The sequence below is a fragment of the Leuciscus leuciscus genome (assembly GCF_965113295.1).
Source record: "Leuciscus leuciscus genome assembly, chromosome: 20".
Taxonomy (NCBI): Eukaryota; Metazoa; Chordata; class Actinopteri; order Cypriniformes; family Leuciscidae; genus Leuciscus; species Leuciscus leuciscus.
In genome coordinates, this window is record NC_138744.1 from 18534992 (window position 1) to 18555029 (window position 20038).

Here is a 20038-nt window from a genome sequence, read left to right on the forward strand (position 1 = left end):
AAGGTAGTTCCCTGAGACCTGTTTTCAATTGTGTGGCGATTTGTAAAGCCCCAAGCAGCACACGAAATTGCTGCTTTTTTCTCAATTCTCGTTATGAGAGGTATGGGAAAGTTGCCCTCCGCAGTATGGCGGCGCCGTTGACGTACGATCCAGGGCGTCTATGTATTTATTATGTCTATGACTGGATTCAGCCTCGTAGATTACATGACACAATTTTTGTTGAATCGTGATTTGTTCTTAAAATCGTTCATATGCACACGAGACCCAATGTTCTTCCGCATAATGCATGCAGTTTTTTTTTTTTTACCCACTAGTGGGCCAAAAGTTACGTAGTGTACCTTTAAAGAAAGCTTCTCAATTAATTTCTGTTTTGACATTTGGTATTCATTATTCTCACTTATTTCCATGACTTTGCTGATTCATCAGTGACTTTTAAGATCCTAATGTTGTTTGCAGGCTACCTTGCGTGGTAGCCTAGCCTACCTACTTTTTTGTAGATACATTTTTGAATATTTAAAGATAATAAAAAACAACTAAAACACTGAATACAAATATACTGCATAATATGTGAGGTTGCAGCTTTTATAACTGTTTGGTTTCAGGATGTGCCAGCATTTCTCTCCAAACCTCAGCAAAAAAAATCTGTTTTATTGACTCTGCTGCCATCTAGTGGAGATAAGCAAGAGTTACCCTGATTTATACCTTTTGTGTTAAAACAATAATAGGTCAAATAAATAACACGTATTTAATGGTATCCTACACACACACACACACACACACACACACACACACACACACACACACACACACACACACACACACACACACACACACACACACACACACACACACACACATAATCTATACATGCGTATGAGTGTTTATGTACTACTGTAGTGGCCAAAACTGATGTCTGGAGGGGTAATTAGTTTTTAATGACCGTGCAAGTGTTATTAAATAAGGGAAAAACAAAACACTAAACACTAAAGGTATTTTTCTGACAAATTAATGGGCAAAAAAAGGGCAAACTACACGTCTTATTTTACTGTGCAAAAAAATGCATAGAAAACCAAAAGCTAACATGAAAAAGCATACATTGACTTAACAGTTATAAACATTTCACTGGTTCTCAGCTGGTTTTTGCAAGTGTTCATAATTGCTTTGCATGACAGCCTGTCCAAAAATGTTGACTGCAAATAAACAATTGAATCCAGCACAACTACGCAATATGCTTACACAATCTTTAACACATTTTAAATAACATTTGAATAAAGGGTGAAGATGTCAATTTTCCAAGGCTGGATCATTTTGGCCACTACTGTACATGATTAAACAAGATGAGACTGCAGACATTAGTGGATCAAATCAGAGAAAGCCTGGAATTTCACATTGAAATCAAAATTGACAAAATCTTGTTCTTTTTTTATGGAATATTGCAGCATTTATATAAATGATTTATCTGTGCACATCATATTTATTTTAAATTAATATGCCCTCGTAACCTTTAATCACAATGGGGAAGAAAAGACAATCACAACATTGTTGTTTATTGGTTTATTTAATCACATTACACATTAATACTACATGGTAAAAAATGTAAAATATGCCAGATTTTCATCTGTAGACCCTAGGCAGGTTGATGTTTAAAAAAAAAAGAAAAAAAAAAAAAAAGAAATGAAAACAAACAAGCAAAAATGTCATCAAACAAATACAAACATACCATACCAGAATCTCTACAAATGCTCACAATTTTGATTTGACAGCAACCACATTTTCAACTTTTAGAGAAGCCACAATGTAATGATATATGTTTTAATACTTTTAGTTCTGTTGGAAGTCTATTCTAGTCATGGGGTCCTCTGAAAAAATATTTATAACAGGCCAAAGGTACTTCTTCTCAATGGTATATTACAATCACTCTTCTCTATCAGCTTTAAATGAAGACATTTTGGAGTGAGAATGATCATACAATTTGCATGTTTTTTATTTTATTTTACATTATCAATATTTTTCAGTTGCTTTTTTCGTTAAATAAAGATATACAAGCAAAAAAGAGGGGGGAAAGTTCATTCCCAAATGCAAAAGAGCATTCAGAGGATAAACAGAAACAGAAGTCAATGAAAAATATTAGCACAATATAAGGAGGCACTTTGGGCAATTTTAATATAAAATGTACAGGTATAGGTTCCTTATTGTAACAATATGTTCTAGGCACATTTATCTTCCAGACAAGCTTTATAATATGTCATGTTATTTACACCTTTAGAGATACTGCATATTGTGTTGCATTTAATATTGGTTCCTGTCAAGCATACTCAATTATATATAGTATAGTTATGAGTGTATTTCACACAATAACAAAGAAATACCAGCATCCTCTGCACAATGAAGACAGCCAGTTCTGTTATGAGAGGCTTTGTTCAGGCAACTGTACATTAACATGATTATTTAATAAATCAGTAATAAAACTGAAAAGCAGAGGATCCTCAGGTCTTGTAGAATCCCTTTGGCTGAGGACTGAGACAGAGAGAGACAACCAAACATGAGGATGAGGATGATGCATGTTCATATATACAGTAACGATAAATGCAGTGTGTAGACATGATTTCAGTGCATTATCAGAATGTGTTATTTGCAAACAAATTATGTTTGAGCAATTTTTGCAATTATTTTAAACAAACTTATTTAAGAGTTTCAGTTCCCCACAAGTTCAAACAGGTGTGCTATTAGAGTAATCACATAATCATAATTCAACCAAAAATGGTCCTTATCTAAATTTTGTTATATAATGCAATGCCATTCATATATTTTAAGTGTAGCTTAAATGTCCAAATACGTTTTGTGGCTACAGTATGAGTTATTATAAGCATGTCGAGCATATCTTAACAACCACCAAACTCACGTTTTGCAGCAGCAGAATCTGGTCTTTCGTCGTCTGTACATCATCATCTGTAAAGAAGAATTAAAAGAAATAAGGCATTTGATTTTCACCTTTCAAACACTTCACGAATGACAGCAGTGTGTTGAACTGGATAAAACCACTTTGTGTATCACAATGAACATTTACCTGTTTGTGTCTGCGGATGCCTATGATGACGATAACAAGGAGCAAGATGAAGAGCACAACTCCACTGCTGATGGCAACACAAAGCCAGATGTCCACTGGAGCTTTCTCTGTGAAACAATTTATTGACAGCAGAAGCGTTACACATTTGATTGCACATGCATCACTCTCTCCCTCTTTCTTTCACTTCTCTTACCAATCTTCAATGATAGCACAGCATATGTCAACGTCTTCCCATTTTTCAAGAGTTCACATTTCCATTGGCCACTGTGTTCCATTTTCACTTCAGGGATGGACACAAAAGGTGAAGAGGGAAGAGTGGAGCAGGAGCGACATGTCCATTTCACCGTAAGGTCAGGGTCGAGTGGATGTCCTAATGTACATGTCAGATTCACCATTTGGCCTTCATAAAGTCGAGGACCTAAGGATGAGGAAACTACAGAAGGAGAAATTGCAGAGTTCAGAATGAACAAGCCAAGAAAAGTTTGCATTGTAAATGGATTATGAAGTGTTTGAAACGTAAACATTTGTGGTTTCGAACCAAAGTTTTTTAATAATTAACGCACAGCGAACCTTTATTCATCCAAAGTCATTTCAATGTCCAGTGTCAATTTTGTTGGGAATCAACTTTGCCTGAAGCTACAAGTTACTCATAATTTAAAGGAACACTGTACTTTTCTCCTTATTTAAAGTTTTAATTTGAATAACATTTTTGAAAATATGTTTAAAATCATGTACTCACATATGTGGTAACTACAGTCATAGGCCTGGTTTCACAGACTAAGCCAGGATTCAGCCTTAGTTAAATTAGCTTTTATAAATGTGTCTTAGAAAAAAAAACATTACTGATGTGCATCTTGAGACAAAACAAAGACACTGACGTATTTTAAGATATGTCAGTGCAAATTGCTTTCCATTAAAACAGCTCAAATATGCATTTTAGTCTGGGACGAGGCTTAAGCCTTTGTGAAACCGGGGGATAGTCTAATAAAAGCTGATTTATTTTATGTGAGATCACATAACCCGACTAATATTAGTAGCTGATACTAACCTGCTTAACTCCTAAAATGCACACTTTTACTAGTAAAACTGGGCCACTAGGTGTCAGTATAAGTCCAAGATTTCTGTTATATCTTGACTTATTTATTGTAATGTCCAGTGTAGACAATACGAGTGGTAATTATTTAAATGTGAGTATGGCAAACATTTTCGTGAGTTTTCAGGATATTCCCATTCAAGAAGATAGGACTTGGTCTTGGCCTGAATTAGTTGTCCAGAGGTGTTGCAAACATGGCCGCAGAGTAGACTTTCCTTCAAATGTAACTTTGTAAAGCTACACCATTATGGAAGTGCTGTCACAATATTGACTGAAAGTAGTAAAGTTAATAGCGTGGTTAGTTACTAGACTAGACCCCAACACTTGTCTTTTCACCTACCCTGCAGAACCTCCACCTTGACTTCACTGCTGAGTGTCTTCCTGTTGAACTTCAGGTTACAGTTGTACTTCCCCCTGATCTTCTCTGATACAGGCAGTTCACGAATTGATAGATCCTGGTCTTTTAACTCTCTTCCCATGACGCTGCTGTTTGTGCCCGGTGTGACATCCCATCTGACCACGGGACCAACGGTGAGGCTGAGGAGAGTCTGCTGCTCGTGTTGGTTACTGAGAGGACTGAAGCTCCAGCTACCACCCTGAAGGCCAGTCTCATTTAACACGGACCAGGGAATGTTAGAAGACAGGGAGCATGGAATGTTGACTTTAGAGAACAATGAGGTATAAATGGGTGGAGAAGGGGAGAGTTCTAGAAAAAAAGAGATGAAAAAGGGAACATTATCACTATTAGCAATTTGTACCAGCTTTGGACATAAAATAAACAATTAATAATAACATAATACAAATAAAAAAAACAACAGGTGTATAATTATGATATTGAAATGATATTAATTATATTGTTTATCTATTTACATTTAGCATTACAAAAAAGGTACGTTTTATAACTTTTATCAGTGCTCCATCATTATTCTGCTAAATTTGACATATTTCACTATATTCGTCATTCTTATAGGTCTTGACTGTAATTATCTTTTATGTTTCTTGTGTATTATACATTTTCTTATTGCTTAGTAAGCAACTCTCAGAATGTGAAAACTCCAATAAATTGATAGATACACTGTGTTTAACTCATGCAGTCTCACCTATTACAGAAACAATTGTTGTTGCTACAGCTTCTCTCATTTTCCTCATATTCTTATCATATTCCACCTTGCATGTCCAAACACCACTATGACACCTGGACACATCTTTGACTGAAATAGTCTCTCCTATTATTGGCGGCATTTGTTGACAATCTGAGTTTCCAGGTGGAATCCATGTTACTGTGGGCTGAGCTGAACTAGGCTCCAGTTTACATTCCAGAGACAGAGATTCACCAACCATCAGGGCCGGTACCTTGGGTGTAGTGACTAAAACAGAGAAAAAGAGGTGAAAGGTGGAATATAGCAACATTAGAGAATCTTATTATGTAATGTGTATAGTTACAGCCAAAAATATCTAACTGTATATGAGAGTGGAGTAACCAATTTAATCCTGTTCATAATGTCAAATATGCAGTTTAGAATTTAGATTAAAATCATTCTAGTGGTTAAATTATACGACTTAATCATTGCCTTTATGAGTGTAGTATGGAGATAGATGATTATAGAATACATTCATAGATACATTTTTCATGTATTTTTAATTTTTTTGCAGTTCAGCCCTATGACACAGGGAGACAGACTACTTCTGCAGTGTGTACATCCTGAATTGAGCTCAACAGTAGGTGAGCCATTCCACCGAATTTGTATGTATAAATATGCATGAAAATACATTTTATTATTAAGCTAAATGTCCTGAACATTATTATAACTGCAAATTTAAAATATATAATTTAAAACATTTATAAAAAATACTGAGAACACTAAAAAGTAGCTTTTGTTACATCTAAACCTTTATCATGAACCTTTATCATTATCATGAAATATAATCATAAAAATTGTTCAGAAATTATTATTATTATTATTATTTTTATTTTATTGTTGTGTGACTAGAGTTGTAGAGTCCTCTGTTTTGTTGATTTAATAGTGTGAATATTAGTTGATATAATTGATATAATACTATTCACCTGATTTGTGACTTTTACAGTTGCAATTACTTTGTAGACATTTAGTATTAGTTTTACAATGTGAATACCATTCTTACAGGGAGCCAGTCGACCACGAAGTGACAAACTTTTTGTCTTCATCTTTCTAATATTTTCTAGAAGATGGAGAGAACCCATACTATGCAGGAGCCAGAAACACCCACCCATGGCATGCTGCAAGGGAAGGAGCGAAACACACCCGCAAACCCTCTCTTTCCCCTCCTTTCTGTCTTTCCTTCCTTCTCTCTCCTTTCTCCTCTCTTCTCCTTTCTCTCCTTCTTTCTCTTTCCACCTCATTCGCTGTGAAGTACTACTAGCACACATGCACAGGCGGTCATGTACACTCTCTCTCTCACACACATGCACACATATATGGACACTCATTCCTGTTACCCAGTGTTCATTCCTGTTACTAATGTTTTTTTTGTGTGTTTTTTTTAAACAAATAAAGTTAAACCACTGTTTTCATCAGTTTTGTTTGGTCCATCATTTATACAATTGTTTAATAAATTCGATAATAAAAAAAGTTAAACTTGAGGCTTCGGTCTTCTTTAAAATGAAAAAAAAAATGTAATTTGTATTTTTTATTAAAATACACCTTGCCTTAATATAAAGTGATTTTTTTTTTGTGTCACAATTATAAATTATTTGAACATATAACCCACCATTTCTTTAAAAATAAACACTTTCTTGTGGGGAAAACAAAGGAATTAATTGACATGCTTTTGAACATGCTTTTTAAATGGCCTGTGAGTTTTGGTAACAGGACTGAGAAAACATGCATCCATCTTCTGCTTAGAAACCTTGTGAAAAATGAAATAAATGTACCTGAGATTGACCAATACACATTTTGGATAGTTAAATATGTGTAGTACTAGATTCAGTGTTGAAGAAAATTTAAAAAGAAAGTTTAATTTTGAATTGTTACGACAAGCTAATGTCACCCATTCGGTGGAATGGCCCACGTGTCATTCCCTCATCTATTTGAAAAATTAACGATACAAAAAAAACATTTTGGAAAATAGATGAGAGCACTTTACAGAATAGTTACCCAGAATGTTTTTTTTTTTTTTTATATATTTAAACTTTTTTTACTTCTGTGGAAGGCAAAAGAAGATTTATTTATTTGTGTGGGGGGTTTTTTGTCCTAAAATGAAACTGTTTTGGGACCTCACTGATTTTCATTGTATGGACAAAAACAGTTCTTCTTTTGTGTTGCGCAGAAGAAGGAATGACACAATGAAGCATTTTTTGAGTGAACTATTGCTTTAAGAGATTTTGAGACTGTAAAATTTGGATCTTTTTCTACTTTTTGTTTCTCACTCACACTTTCTCTGTACTTTGTCTTACCACGGTACAGTCTGTAGGTCTTGGAGGATTTAGAATTGAATTCATGCTGTTCACAGCGCCAAACTTCAAAATCAAAATCTTGTACTGGTGAGATTTGGAGAGAGAAATCCGGTAACAGAGAGGCACGTGTCGTCGCATCTTTCCCTACAAAAGACAAACATACATGTGCAGTTATATCAAACACGGTAGCCTGATTATTATGGTGGCGTAAAACGGTATGCATCTCACCCTTTGTATTTCCACTCTGAGGGTTCCTGCTGATAGTTGGATTTGTGTCAGACCCACGGTACCAGTTCACATAAACATTATCTTCTTTACTTCCCCATGCTTGTCTAGGTAGGGTAGCAGTCCCTCCAATCTGTGCGTAAACTACAGTGTGGCTTTCTGATGATAAAAGAACACATCGGTCAGAAGAAGAATGCTTATACAGGCTGCGTTTCATGCTCTTCGCCATGTAATAACTGTCAAGATATTTGCAACTTACCTTGCGCTTTGAGAAATCCAACAAGCAGCGATATTAGTATCCAACTAAACATCATTCTTTCCTCAGAGCAGAGAGGATGAATGGTGATCTGTAAGACATAGCCATAGAGAAATGCATCACAGCATAGAAGAAGGAAGGGGCTTGTGGTGGGCTCAGATTTGTTTGAGTGATTGAGGGAAACAGTAACAGAAACTGCAGGATGGTGAGGGGGAGACAGAAGCTTTGTGGTGGGCTTTGGGTTACAGACATAAAGGAAGACAAGTACCAGTGAAGAAACATGAAAGAACAACAGCTAGAAAGACGGCGAGACAAAGACGCAGAGAGGTGTGTCTGTGGTGGGCTGAGATTGTGCGGGGAGTAGATTCGAATCCCTCTCGTTTTCACCTCTTCACCTCCTCCTCCAAAACACCCCCTCTCTTCCTCCCTTGTTCCACGAAAGGCGGATCTCTCCACGCTTACACACAGAAAAAAAACACCACATGGCGCTGCTGGTGCTGTCGCTGAGCTTGGAGTGCGGTGTGCATTATGTCTGTTATATCTGATCTTGGCTCTTTTTTTCTCTTTTTGTGCATGAGAAACACAGAAATCTCTCCTTTCAAACAAAAATGCAGACTGCTTTTTTACAATGTTCGCTCTGTAAATCCTTTAGTTTTTTACTTTCATTTGCCATAATATGTATATTTATCATATTTTGATTTCTAAATTAGCAACGGTAAGGTCGTGGGTTTGATTTCTAAGGGTTGCATGAAAATGATCTAATTAATACGTTAATTGCAATGCATATCGCTTTGGAATAATCGTCGGCAAAATAGATAAATGTAAATTATGACTATTTTAAGATAAACAAGCTCAAATATAAATGCACATTCAAGAAAATCGAATTATATAACGGGAAATTATATTTTTCCAACTTGATTTTTTCACAGTTTTGGTTTTAAAATTATGTTCTATTATTTTTATTTTTGCCTGTCAACCACTGAGAACAAAAAGTGGCTATTTATTTAGATTGATAGTTAGTATGCACTGAATTTATATATAAAATAAAACAAGATAAAGCAAGATAAAAAAAAAATGCTTTCTTTTAAGTAAATGTTTATTAAATATAACTTCTGCATGGTATAATTTGCACCAATATAGTTAAGAACCAAAAGTATACTGCAAAGAACAGTTTGACTTTTTGTTAATGGCAGTTACATTTTTATTAAAAGTACTAAAAATCCAACAACGTATAGTTCAAAATAATTAGCCATATGGAATATACATGTTCATGCGGAGTGGTAAAGGCTATTTATGAATGTATGATATGGCTTAAATGAGTTAATTTCAGTATGAAAAAGTGCAATTTTCAAATAAATAAATAAAAGATTTACAGGCACACTGTCTTATCAATGGCTAATGAAATCATTAATTAGCAGCATTCTGGGATTGGATGTTGCTTTGGATAAAAACGTCTGCTATATGAATAAAAAACTGCTATGAATTTACACCATTAATTGAGACATGCAGTTATAATAGTTTCAACCATTTGTACTGTGATAGAATTTTTAATGAACCATAACTAACATTTCTTTTTCTTGCAGGAATAACATTTATATGCTTTTGAAACCTAAATGTTCCCATACACTTTGGCCAAAGAAAGTGTGTGTATGTCTGAATCATGTCAGAATATTACAAAAGATTTTACTTTTAGTAAACCTAGTAACAGAAGGGTTTGCTGAATTATACATATGAAGAACCAATCATATTGTAGAAAAACGATGTAATGAATCATGTCACTACTGCCATGCTCCTGTTCTATAAAAACTGTTGCTGGTGGGATTCTCTCTGAAATTGGTCTGAGGTTCTCCCGCCGTGATTAAAGCATATTCAAAGGCATTGTCTGGATTATGTTTAATTATTGCTGCGCAGCAGGTTATTGGACACTAGAGATCTTATAATGGAGAAGTTATAGTTTAAAAGGGACGGGACGTCGGCTGAGTCGGGCGACGTCCTAGAAGAAAAATTTGAGGATAGATTTGTAAGCGTCGATCAGGAGACGACACAGGTAAACTTAAATCAGTACGTAAGGTCCACATTGCTCTCAATCTGAATTAAAATGTTCCTTCATTTTGCTGCCATTTATTACAAAACTGTCTAATAGTGAATTTAGCAATTGTAATCTGATGAACATTTTAAGTCTAGTGGAGCAAAGAAATGTGTAAGAAATGAGGGAGAACTCTGTGAAGAATGTGAAACAGAACAGAGGAAGAAGAGAAGAAGCACACAAACGATAGATGTAGAGATAAAGACAGCCAGAGACTGCACCTGAACAACTAACCCAGAAAGACAGATGATCTGGGCTGTGGTCAGGATGGAGGTTAAACAGTAAACAGACACACAGAGATGGAGGAGAGAAGGGAGGGGAACATTAGTAAGACCAAGAACTTGAAACAAAGCTTCAGTCAAGTCAAAAGTCAAGGACTTTATGAAATAAGCAGGTTTTTTTTGTTGTTGTTTTTTTTTTTTTTTTTTAGATTGAGATACAATTATTCTAATGAAATTCAAAGCTTTTCAGTTTAGTACTAAGGACAGTGGAAATATAAACACTGATGTTCTAATATCATGTAATCAACTGTTCATGTTATAATAGATCCGAAGACAGTTTTTCAGTTAATTTTCCCAGCATTGTATTCACCAAAAGAATATGCGTCTGTTTAACATCCCTTGTACATATGATGTCTTGTTATATATTGTGAATTGGAAAGTTTTCTAGTTTCTGCATGAAACACGTTTTTAACCAAATAACATATATCCCGTCAAAGTAATCGAACCGAAAATATAAAGAGTGCAAAGCTTCATTCCTGTTAAATTAGCTTTCTGTAATTCAGCATATTCTACAGTATTCTAGACTTCACAGTAAATAATGCAGCTTCATTTAGTTTTTTGCTTCCAAGGAAATATAACTTACAAAAAGGTAGAAAAAGGAATTTATCCTCTATTCTGATCTAGAGAAGCATAAAAATAGATCAAATAAAATCATCCATAATACGAACTGATTAAAGCTACCAAGTGTAAATAAAACAGTTTATAATTAAATGTACATCTTTGTGTAAATATACTCACCTTATGAGCAAAATACTTTATCGTTCCTCTTCAAAGTTGTGCAGCGGATGTGTTCACTTACAGGCCAAAATATTTCTATTTAACCTCTGTTGACGCCTCCCCTCAGTCTGATTGGCCTGAGAGGTAAAAGAATACGTCCGGTTATTTACATGAGGCTGTTGAAATAAAATAAAATAAAATAAATTTTTGTTGTTTCTTTGTTTTAGCTTTTTCCGAGTTATCACTTGAAAATGAGTTCCTCCAAAACATGATTGTTAGAACAATATAATAATTCATTGTAAATTTCTAATTCGTAGTGAATTTTTCAATCAGATTAATGTCGGAAAAGTTTCAGTGACAACAATTAAATGACAAAATGTTACAGTTTCCTAAGTTTTCCAATGATAACCAGAAAATGTTTGACATCATCCTGTTACGGCCAAAAAAGTTCTGAATAGGTTTTTCTAGTCTGCAATAAATATGATCATATAGAGGACAACATGTTTTCTGTAACCGTATGAATTCTGAAAAGCTTATTTTATATTTAGGTTTTTCTGTTTTTGAGATTAATTTTTTGTTTGCCACATCATAGTTTAACTGACTCAGTCATGTCCATTTATACTTTTAAATGACATTTTTTATTATAAATTAACATCTTTATCAGCATGCAACGCTCCGAGCCCGACAGAAAAAACTCTAACGATTTCTATTCCTCTTTTGTCTTTCAGTTGTTCCATTTTCCTTTACATGCATTACATAAAATTAAAATATCTATCATCTGTTTACAGAGATCCGATGCCTAACAATAATATTAACCCGCACTTGGAACTGGAGTACGTACGCGGCTTGAGCAAATATGAGTGGAATGTAACAACATATAATGACTGCATTACCCTAGTGTAAAATAAATGTACCAAGATGTATTTGAAATACATTTTATGCTAAGTATACTACAAATACATTTACATTTATGTACTTAATATAAATACCCTACAATTGCACTTTTGGTATACTAATTTGATATACTTAAAGTTTGCTAATTTAGGTAGCCTACACTTTAAATATCTTGCATTTAAAGACTGATATTATAAAGAGATCATACTATCCTTACTAATAGTATTAAAACACATTTTAGGCTTAATATTAAGAAATGCGCACTGTGAGGTAAAGAAGTACTCCAAATAAAGTTTAATTATAATATTTATATCAGTAAGTGTATTGGTATTTTGGTATAGGTTTTTTTCACTAGGGTATGAACAGATAATTCAATTTAATTTGTATAAGAACTTTAAAATGTTTAACTTGTACAAATGTTCTCAGTGTGCTAAAACAGCGTATAACACACCACCACATATACAATATTTTAAACTGTTCAGCTGTACGTTCACAGATACATTTGACTTGACAAAGAATTTTAATAAAATGTAGATGCCTAGTTAAATCACAGAAAATATTTTCTTGATTTCAATGTTATTTCTTAAAAATAAAATAAAAAGAGGAACAGTATTTGAAAAGTAAAAAAGATTCATTTCATTTATACTTAGCCTATGTTATATGCAATTATGAGGCAATATATGAAGTTTAAAATGCATTAAAGAAGCACTGTCATGGATAAACTATAGACTGTTTAAATGATAAACTGTTTATCAGTTTAGACTGATAAACCCAAACTGTTTCTTATATTATTAAAATAAATTAGCACAACCCAACTTCCTCTAAAAATGGACCTTACAGGGTTCACTTTATTTTTTAATGACTAAAAGGTTTCTCTGTATCACTTCTGCTAGAACTAATTCAAAACAATGCGGTTCCTTAAACTAAACAAATACTGAAATGAAAGCTAATGGATACGATTGGGAATACAAATGATGATTAGGAAAAGAGAACAATGCTTTTTTCAAGTCAAGTCAGCATCTTTCTGCACAATACGTCTCTTTAGATCTCGCTCTTCTCTTTAGATTTATCTCTTACATTTATAGTTTGTAACTCACCAAATCAAATGCCTCATAAGCACAAATTCAATGACTTCTGATTCTTCTGACTTCTTATTCTGATTACTGTGTTAGATTTGCATTAAAGATGATCTAGAAAGCCCAAGCAATTCACAAGTCTTCACCAATTTAAAGAAGCTGCACTTGTAGGTGAAGGTAATGAAGGTACTTCGGACGTTTTTTTTCAGCACATTGGGTTTGGCAAAGAACGCTTTTCTTAATAAGAACCAACGCTGAAAGGTTTTTGAGTTGGCTATGCTTATTTCATCTTCATCTTACATCTTCAGAAACATCTTCATCTTACATTATGATTACTCTGGGTAAGCCTTGTATTTTCTGGGTTCTTTAAAGCACAAGTGCATTGATTTTGTTAAGACCTACACTGAAAAAGTTCTTTGTGGAACTTCAAAGACTGTCCAACGACATCAGTATGTAAAACTCTAACATGTTTAAGAGTGAATAAGGCATCCTGCTGTAAAAGAATAAATGCATTAAAGGAAAGCGAGATAGAGCATCTTTCAGCACTGTATGAACAGGAGTGGTTTGCTAAGGGGAACCACATGAAGGTTGAAACAAACATGTTGCCTGCCTCACATCTGTGTCTGAGGTTTCACCTCTCTGTCATTCTCGCTCTTCCTGCCGTGCTCAGTTCATCTTCTTCAAAAAATACCTTTAGCTTCATGTAGTTCTTTACTACTTAGAACACTATTCTCTTAGATAACTCTATTCTCACTCCCCTCTCTCTCTCTCTCTATCCACATTCTCCCTGATTCTCCTTTTTCTCTCGAAGCTGTAAGGAAAGACCCATTTTAGAGGGATCCCTCATTACTCACAAAGACTGAAAAGGTGTCGAGACACCAACATAATCATTACTGAAAGAAAGCAAGCAAGAAAAGTGGGCGATTTATTTCAATATGTCCCATACAGGTTTTCGTTACGTGTTTCCCCTTCAGCAAGTCATTTCTGTGTACTTGACTGAAGAGGACTGATATTGTCTTCGTCTCCCACACATCTTACCTTATAACTAGTATGAAGGTCTTTTCAGGGGGAAATAATCAACACTTTTCTTTTTTCTTGCCGTTTTATCTACAATCTTGGTATGCTAAAATTAGCGATAATTGTAATACTGTTTTGTGAGTGATTCGCTAAGGCTGCGTGACTAACAGGGGATCCTCTACCAGATCTGAAATTTCAGAAATGTTTAGTGATTCACATTCATCTGCTTAGACTGTGGGCTGTCGGAAATGTTGAAGAAGTCTGAGGAGTGCAGAGTTCTGAAGAAGGCTAAGATGGACGCCATTGCAGGCAACAGCTTCTGGGTTTTCTAGTCTAAGAGTTTCACATGGTGTTTTGGAAAAGTGAGTGGAAATGACATAGAGAGACATATTGCATTTGTCGCTTTCATTCTTGAGTTTTCAGTTGCAAACCTCCTCCATTTAATGAAGTCCTGTAGGTTTGAAATGCAAGTATGGCTAAATGTCAGTGGAAAGAGATGTCGACAGAACGAGAGATTACTGACATTTGGTGTGAGGCTTACAAAAATGTGTATTTTTAGAGTAATTTACAGATGATTAGATCACATTTCAGACTGCAAATTTCGAAACCTCACAGTATACCATGATTTTGTTCCATTGCGTAATTGTTGCGTTCAAGTCATGCTGTGTTTTTCTGCTGATGGGCCTATCTGTAAATGGCCCTCTCTATTAATATATTTTCACAGAAATGCTTAAAAAAGTCATAGAAATTTGTCATCTATAGTGTAATTTCCGATATATACACTTGTTCTCGTTTTCATTTTCAAGTGAAGTTCCACTGAATGCACAATATAAAAAAAAACAAAAAAAAATGTGGCTGCCATACAATTCACATCTGGTTAAGATGATGCTTGTTTACTTTATTGAGGTGAATGAATCACCTGACATCCTCACTGTCTTCTGAGAGAAATAAAAAATATTAAACATTAAAAAAAATACTGCCTATTAAATGCCTCTTCCATAACAGTAGACCCAGACCATCCATAAAGACAGATTTGTTGTCTTCTATCTCATGAATTACATTTTCTGTTCCAGAATTGAACTACCTGTCAGGTTGGAAAACACTCTGACAAATTGTGTGGTATGTGTGTGGGACAACGCTGAAGTGAGAGGATGAGAAACAGAGAAAAATGTCTGTATGACACACTTTGTGAAAGAGGGAATCCTGCTCTCATTATGATAATCGCTCCCTCCTTCATAAAAGCAGCACTCTAACAACAAAATCAAACACAGATTCACTCTGTATTTTCAAACTTATTGAGGTCACCGTTTCACACTCCTAGGTCAAGTGTTGCCATTTTAAAAATTAAGGGTCACGCCCATTGTGATGTAACACTGGACCTTTCCTTGAATATTAAAACACACTTATTTTATTCTATTCATTATTCCAATGTAGAATCTATGAAACACATATCTATTCTGGAATCAGGATGCTGACTTAAAGGGATACTCACCCTATAATTGTTCCTAACCTGTATGAGTTTGTTTCTTCTGCTGAACACAACAGAAAATATTTTGAAGAATATGGGTATCCAAACAGTTGATGGACCCCATTGACTCCCATAGTATGGAAATTAAAAAAATACTATGGAAGTCAATGGGGCTCATCAACTGGTTGGTGTCCGACATTCTTCAAAATATCTTCTTTTGTGATCAGCAGAAGAAAGAAATGTATACAGGTTTGGAACAATTTGAGGGTGAGTAAATGATGACAGAATTTTCATTTTTAGGGTGAACTATCCCTTTAATTATTTACTGGCTTATTTTTCGTCCTTTACAGTCAGAAGAAGAATGCTGGATAAAATTCTCAGAAGATCAAGAGATGTTGTCAGGTGATCTTATTTAAATGTACATAAAATATTTTAAACCAATCATCATAACTCTCATTATATTGATAATACCTAATGACTCTAAAAATCCAAGCTACTGAAATAATTAACATAAGGAAAAGGTCATAACCTAATGTTCTTTAGATTTTAATGAAATAAATGCTCTAAAAATGTTACATCATTGTGCCGTTAACACGTTACACGTACACGTACAACATTGTTCCACATAATTTGTCTGACTGATCACTTTGTTTCGTGTTGATTCCTTCAATTTTGTGTCAAAGCATCTACTGACTGCACTTTATTTAATGCAGGATTGCCATTATATCAAAGATTATTATTATTATTTAATCATATCAAATAATATGATTATGGCATATTTCTTGTACATTGTCCAAACTCTCTTTCATAAGCTGACAAAATGCATGCATGCGCAAAGTTGAACTGAGTGTATGCATGTATATAAATATCATATTATATACATTATTTAAAATGGCTAAAGATAACGAAAGACAGCGGACAAACAAATCCTTGTCTGAGAAAATGAACCTGTTTTTACATTACCCATTGTAATGCATCTGGTATACGCAATGTGTGCGCAAACAGCTGATGGTTGTGCTCATTAAATAATTTTGATTCAGATTTTTGTCATTGTGTTAGTGTGTCTTGAAGAATTTGTCTGTTCTCCATTTCAGAGATTTGTTTCAATCACTGAACAAGTGCCGCTCCACGACTACAGGCCACTGCATTAAACAGCAAACGGCTAGAGTCCAAATCCACTGCTATAATCTGTTATTTTATACTGTGATCATTAATACTGCTTTTTTTATAACTACTGAAAACACAAGTTGAGGTAACACTTTTTAAGGTGATGTCGTTACATGTTACATGTACTTACTGTAGTAATAACAGTAAATTATGCATAATTACAAGCAACTAAATCAAACCCTATAGTAAGTACATGTAGTTAATTAATTAAAAAGTAGTACTTATTTGTGTAATTACACTGTAACAATGTCAACTCAAAATAAAGTGTAACCAAAGGTGATTATTAAAAAAAAATCAATAGTTTATTTGACATTTTTTCACTGTGCACCGTGAGCTGCACCTGAGGTCAAAAGCGTTCTTGAGGGGTTGAATTTTGGAAAGATGTTTTGATGATTTGCATGTAAATTGATATTTTTCTCAGACATCTGGCCATGACAGAATGAGACAAAGTCGCCAAAATCTAATCAGGCTCCTACAGTACAGCAGTCTCTACACGTGCCGCTAACACGAGAATAGTTTAATGCTGCATAAAGTCGGTGCATATCAGTAAAGTCAGTTATGCTGGAATTATATTTTCAGAATAAAGTTAGCATGATATAAAAAGCATGTAAGATAACCATACCCAGACATTTGCGACTACATTGCATTACCCTGACAAACATTATCTCTCCATGACATCTTCGACATGCTTGCACGTTTTGCTACGTTTCATTCACCTGGGGGAACGCAATCAATATAAAAATCCTTATATTGATGTTGTCGCGATGGATAGCAGACCTATATGTTTTGTTTGTGATTTTCCTCAACAATCCACACACAAAAAGAGATCTTTAACAAAAGGCAGTGATGTCTGACAATGACGCACAGTTGTTTTTTATGATCGGGCATCTGTTTGTATTTGTATCGTACATTTGTTGTGGCCTCAGAACGTATTTGGACACCAAAGCCAAACTTAAACAAATAAATACCATTGCATTAGATAATAAAATATCATATTAAATGGCATTGTTATTGCACAATTTTCAAGCAAACTATTTAACTGATTTACTGTTCAAATTATGAAGAGTGTTTGGATACTTTTGGATTGTCAGACGAGTTAATGTGATGAGCTCTTGTGGTTACTCTGGTTGGACACCTGTGTGAACTTTGGAGCTGACTTCATACATCCACTAAAAAGCATCTTAATACCAGTTTTGAATTTGGCACACTCTCATCCAAAACAACTTACATTGCATTCTATTGCATTTGATCAGGTTCCTGCAGGCCCTGGGAATTAAGCCTTGTTTGAGCTACAGGAATTGTAGAAAGTTGGTTGACGAACGCTCTAGCAGCATTTTGTTTGCAGATGCCGCTTACATTGATATTTTCTATCTAATGCAATGGCATTCATTTTTAAGTGGGCATTGTATACAGTACGTTCTGATAAATTGCAATTAATGTGGATGGATTTCCATTAGTAAAATTGGGTGGAGGATGGTGTCTATTAAAATGAATAATTCATAGTGTAAAAGCTGTTCAGTCTTCGTTTCAAACAGGGAAAGGCTAGCAGTTTAGAGCAACTCATACCTTGAAATTTTGAAGCAATATACATTATGTGATATAGGTATACTAGTGACTTAAACATGAACCCTTTTCCAATTTAAATGTAAAAATGTCTAATATTGTAAATTACGTTTATGAAAATTTGCTGTTTCTGTTCAATATTACCTAAATATACACTTTTTTGTTTGTTTTATATTGATATCTCAGTGACTTCAAATGTTTTAAAGTAAATGTAGCAAATGCAAAAAAGTGTTATTCAATCGGCCTGTGAACATTTTACGTATTACGAAACTGTTGAAACTTCACCAAACCTTCAGCTTATCACACAAGACTACAAAACACTAAACCTGAACAGTGCTTAAAGTCTTTGACTTCATCTTCACCCAGTTTATAGCCTAAGAGTTTGTCTGTCGACAACAAATAATTGTGAATTTTCAAGTAATGATCCGTATTTAGGCCTTGGCCTACATATAACGGTTAGAATTAAACAGAAGTGACTTAATAATACGATGTCTAATCTGTTAATATTCTACACAGTAAAGGCTGACACATTTAAATAGCCTACTGTATGTCAACAACAATAAGAGTAATACAACATACATGCACATTGACACAAAATAACTTATTATGCAGTAAGTCTTCCAAAAAATAAAACAACCCGAAATATTTAGTATGCTAGCTATGTCTGTATATCAATAGGCTACACAAATGTATCTTGAATTGGTTATTCATGTTATCATTCAGCTATTAAACTTTTGATCGTTGAGTATTATGATTACAGACAGACAGCACACCAAAAACAACAGATCGGCATCCGAAACATCTACGCTGAACTTCACACTACAATACAATTTTAAAACAGTAGCTTATATAGGACCATATTACTTTAATTAACAAAACTAGCTGCTTGTAAACATAATTAACGAACAAGAACTGAACCAGTTTTGTATGGAATATTTGATAGCTCATCGTTTGTGTCAGACATTTAGCTGAAGACAAAACACATTTGGCTTTATACGAGAAAACGCATATCACGCATGCAGACTAATAACAAAAAGTAGCATAGTTTGTGTTTGTCATCATAGTAACAGAGCAATACTTACAGTTCTGATGAAATGAGTGTGTGTGTATCATATGTGTGTGTTCTGTTCTGTTCAGGATCTCAGAGCTACACTGACATTTTCTTCCAAACACACTCAGTCACACACACGGGACAGGAAACTGCAACGTGATTCGCGCAGCTCTACACTAATCTGTCTGTGGTATCGTAGCATATGCCTTTGTTTTTACTTTGACAGTTCAGTATTACTACCTTTATATCAGTGCCACACATCATTTAACACACCAAAGGCCTTCCGTCTGCATCAGCGAGCCTTTTCTAGAGCTCTTTTCTCTTACATTCTAACGTCTTTTGGGGTCGTTCACACAGAACGCGTTTTCCATTCCACTGCGCTACTTTTCCATTATTTTTCAACGTAAACGCGCAGTAGACGGACGAGGGTGTGACCGTTGAGCTCGCGCCTTTTGCAGCGTCTCGCTCATGACACTTTATGCGTTATAAAAACGTTGCGCTCAAGAAATTAAACTTTCTTTACAGTGCATTTTTATGTTATCCTACGCCAAAACACAGACACACTTTTGTACTCAAAATCAGATGAATGTTCTTAATATGAAAGTAGCCTATAATTTATTAATTGCTGTATTTAATCACATACA

At 34.6% G+C, this 20038-nt stretch overlaps 1 protein-coding gene across 3 annotated transcripts; it reads right to left on the bottom strand.

Moving 5' to 3' along the window:
• Nucleotides 1-1539: 1539 nt before the first annotated feature.
• On the bottom strand, nucleotides 1540-19587 carry cd4-1 (CD4-1 molecule). 3 transcript variants are annotated; one of them, XM_082149073.1, is made up of 11 exons: nucleotides 19426-19587; nucleotides 11180-11295; nucleotides 8078-8165; nucleotides 7822-7977; nucleotides 7594-7731; nucleotides 5261-5527; nucleotides 4501-4866; nucleotides 3261-3500; nucleotides 3068-3174; nucleotides 2903-2949; nucleotides 1540-2517 (listed from the first exon to the last, which is right to left on the bottom strand). In XM_082149073.1, the coding sequence occupies exons 3-11, from the start codon at nucleotides 8130-8132 to the stop codon at nucleotides 2487-2489; spliced, it is 1407 nt and encodes a 468-aa protein (XP_082005199.1). In that variant the 5' UTR covers nucleotides 8133-8165; nucleotides 11180-11295; nucleotides 19426-19587; the 3' UTR covers nucleotides 1540-2486. The 3 variants fall into 3 exon arrangements, with proteins under 3 accessions (XP_082005199.1, XP_082005197.1, XP_082005198.1); XM_082149071.1 differs by having other exon boundaries at nucleotides 7594-7737; XM_082149072.1 differs by having other exon boundaries at nucleotides 7594-7737; nucleotides 11180-11334; nucleotides 19426-19564.
• Between the last annotated feature and the right edge of the window lie 451 nt (nucleotides 19588-20038).

Bases quoted from the DNA above. Each gene is read 5' to 3' on its own strand.
- cd4-1 (XM_082149071.1), bottom strand. From the start codon at position 8,132: ATGATGTTTAGTTGGATACTAATATCGCTGCTTGTTGGATTTCTCAAA. The intron at 3,501-4,500 runs GTAGGTGAAAAG...CTCCTTCTGTAG, and splicing joins CAAGGTGGAGGTTCTGCAGG to TTTCCTCATCCTTAGGTCCT. The intron at 3,175-3,260 runs GTAAGAGAAGTG...ATTGTTTCACAG, and splicing joins TGTGCTATCATTGAAGATTG to AGAAAGCTCCAGTGGACATC.